The sequence below is a fragment of the Berghia stephanieae genome, chromosome 3, assembly GCF_034508935.2.
Source record: "Berghia stephanieae isolate SIO BIC M18660-M18661 chromosome 3, UCSD_Bste_1.3, whole genome shotgun sequence".
In the NCBI taxonomy this organism is placed as follows: domain Eukaryota; kingdom Metazoa; phylum Mollusca; class Gastropoda; order Nudibranchia; family Aeolidiidae; genus Berghia; species Berghia stephanieae.
The window spans coordinates 100,754,898-100,757,397 of NC_088362.1; the positions used below are offsets into that span (position 1 = coordinate 100,754,898).

General features: G+C 35.2%; 1 protein-coding gene across 5 annotated transcripts in view; it reads left to right on the forward strand.

Annotated features, from left to right (window-relative positions):
• Positions 1 to 1,071: 1,071 nt before the first annotated feature.
• Positions 1,072 to 2,500, forward strand: part of LOC144968984 (RNA-binding protein Musashi homolog 2-like) — a 361,376-nt gene continuing 359,947 nt past the window's right edge. For 3 of the 5 annotated variants that reach the window (XM_078907896.1, XM_078907897.1, XM_078907900.1), the window contains exon 1: positions 1,115 to 1,928. In XM_078907896.1, coding sequence (XP_078764022.1) covers positions 1,864 to 1,928 — 65 coding nt within the window. In that variant the 5' untranslated portion in view covers positions 1,115 to 1,863. Of the gene's footprint in view, positions 1,929 to 2,500 lie in introns of all 5 variants that reach the window. The other 2 variants (XM_078907898.1, XM_078907899.1) reach the window with 2 other exon arrangements.

Consider the following 2,500-nt stretch of genomic DNA (forward strand, 5'->3'; position numbering starts at 1 on the left):
GGGCATGTTGGTGATTCTTGGAGCCCCAATTTATACATGTTGGCAGCTGTTCTTGTATGTTTTGACCGTAGTCTATTTGCAGCTACCCAGTATTTTCTTGGTTGATCTGGTAGACCTGGGAGACTTTTACAGGGATCTTCAACAATATCCACTAAACGTGCTCAAAGCGCTTTACAAAAGGTCCCTGGCCAAAGGAACGCGTAATATGCAGAAGGAGACATGACGCCTGTTAGGAGATATTACATTTTTTTCTCCGAAAGACACAAAGCTGTTAACGGTCAGGTACTCATTTTACACCTGAGTACGGTGAGAGAATATGGGTAAAGAGCCTTTTCCAAGCGAGGCTCGAACTTATGACCTTCCGATCCGAAAGTGAGTGTCATACCACAAGATGCTCAATATATAGATAGAACGAAATTGACTTCACTCACCTCTTTGTTATTGTTTTAGCTAGCCATTTTTATGATTAGTTCTCACTAACTTATATAATCAGACTATTAACGTTAAAGGTTACACATAGTTTTGTTTATTGGCATTTTGTATCCGGCTGGTGAATGGTGTAAGTATTTTAGATAAGTGCACTGCATCAATATTACTGCTCTGCGCTTATCGAAAAAAAAATCGCTTGTGAGTAATTCTCACTAAACTGTATAAACCTGACTATAAACGATCATGGTTACACAAAGTTTTGTGTGTTGCTCCGTTTTACTTCCGGATGGCAATGTTGTGAACTCCTTAGCCAAGCGCATACTATCTATATTTACCTCTCCTTTTAAAGAAAAAAAAACTTTTTCAATGGTCCGGTCAAAAACCCCAAACCCCCTCTCTAAAGACTAAGAATTTTTTTCACTAAAACTAAAAATGACGTCACATTGATTCTTATCGGCGTTGCCTGGCAACAGAAATCAAATCAATCACATCTTTTTCCCCCTGTCAATCAAGGTAGTTTCGCGCCTTCGCTTGCGACCGGCCAAATCGTCGCGAAATTGCTACCCGCCGCTTCGGTCGCTGTTTTTACTGCCTAAACCATCGCGCGGAATCGCGATTCCTCTTTGAAATCTCTCGAAACTCGAAACCGAAAACCAATGGCCCAAAGTGGGGAAGATAACGGTGCGGAGGTTTTATGAAGACGCGAAGGTTTTCCCACGTGCAGTGTCGCCGCTTGTTTTGTGTACAGAGAGGAGTGAAGAGGTTCCGATCTACAGAAGGACCCAGTACTGGAATTCTGTTAGAGAACTGTTAGTAGACACGTTCGGCTCGGCCCTCCTTACGTACTTTTAGCATAGTAGTCCTAGTAGTTAATTTCTAGTGTCGTTGAAATTAAAAGTTTTAAATATTGTGCTTGTGTGAATTTTTTAAAACTAACTTCTTGTGATTTTACGTGAATTTTGTAACCCTGATATTATTTACTTACGATTTTACTACCAAGTGTCAAGCTTTTAAAATCAAGTATCTAGTTTGTAATCTTTCATTTATCGTGTTGGAATTGTGATGTATATTATCTAGTTATTTATTTATCAACGTAATCGGACAGCTTTATTGTTTTGCTCTGGGGCTGTTTGTATATCTGTCATTTCAAAAGGTGCTAACAAATATTTAACAAGTAATATAGAGCTATCCAATTTGATTTTTTTTAAAAAATCTAATTGTTTGAAAAAAAATTTAAAAAATAAGGCAATATTTTAAAAAGCGCTTTTCAGGGTTCGAAAAAAAATTATCCGAAAGTGTTGTTTAGTTATAACGAATAGAAAAAAACACGCAATTTCCTGTAAATAAATCATATTAAAAATTCTAAAATTTTAGTTTTTGTGTGATCTGTGAATTATTTCTGATAAATCAAAAGGATTATATCAGCCAAGACCAATGATGGAACAAGCACTGATTCCCGTAACTAATGGAACTACCTCAGAGGATGAACATGACCCAGGGTGAGTAGGAACTTGGCCGACACGCCCACTGCTAATCATTACAAAACATCTTATCTTGTTTTTTTTTCTCTCTTTCTGGTTTGTTAATTCTTTCATTCATTCTCTTACAAATATTCTAGGGATTTTTTTGTGCACATTGCAAACAATTAAAGGGTAAAAAGAGATTTTTTAAAAATTATAAAATTATATACTTATTGTTTGTTTTGTTTTTAGGTGTTTAACGGCACTTTCGACACTATTTCGGTATATACTTATTAATAATAAAACTAAAGGCGAAGACTTATATATAAAAAAAAAAAAACGACACGGATTGAAAACTAGAAATATAATGGAAAATACAAATCCAAATATCTCTTTTTCTAAGTTAAAAAGATTTACAAATCCGTATAATATAAATATTTGAGTGCCGAAACAGATTCGAGCGTGATAAATATCAATTCAAAATGAAATGTAAAAAAATAAAGGACATAAATTGTATCAGTTTGAACTTCTTTTAACATTTTTCAATGCCTCTCCGAAATTACTAAGAAAGGCTAGATGAAACGCAATACGACGAAAAAAAATGAATGGTT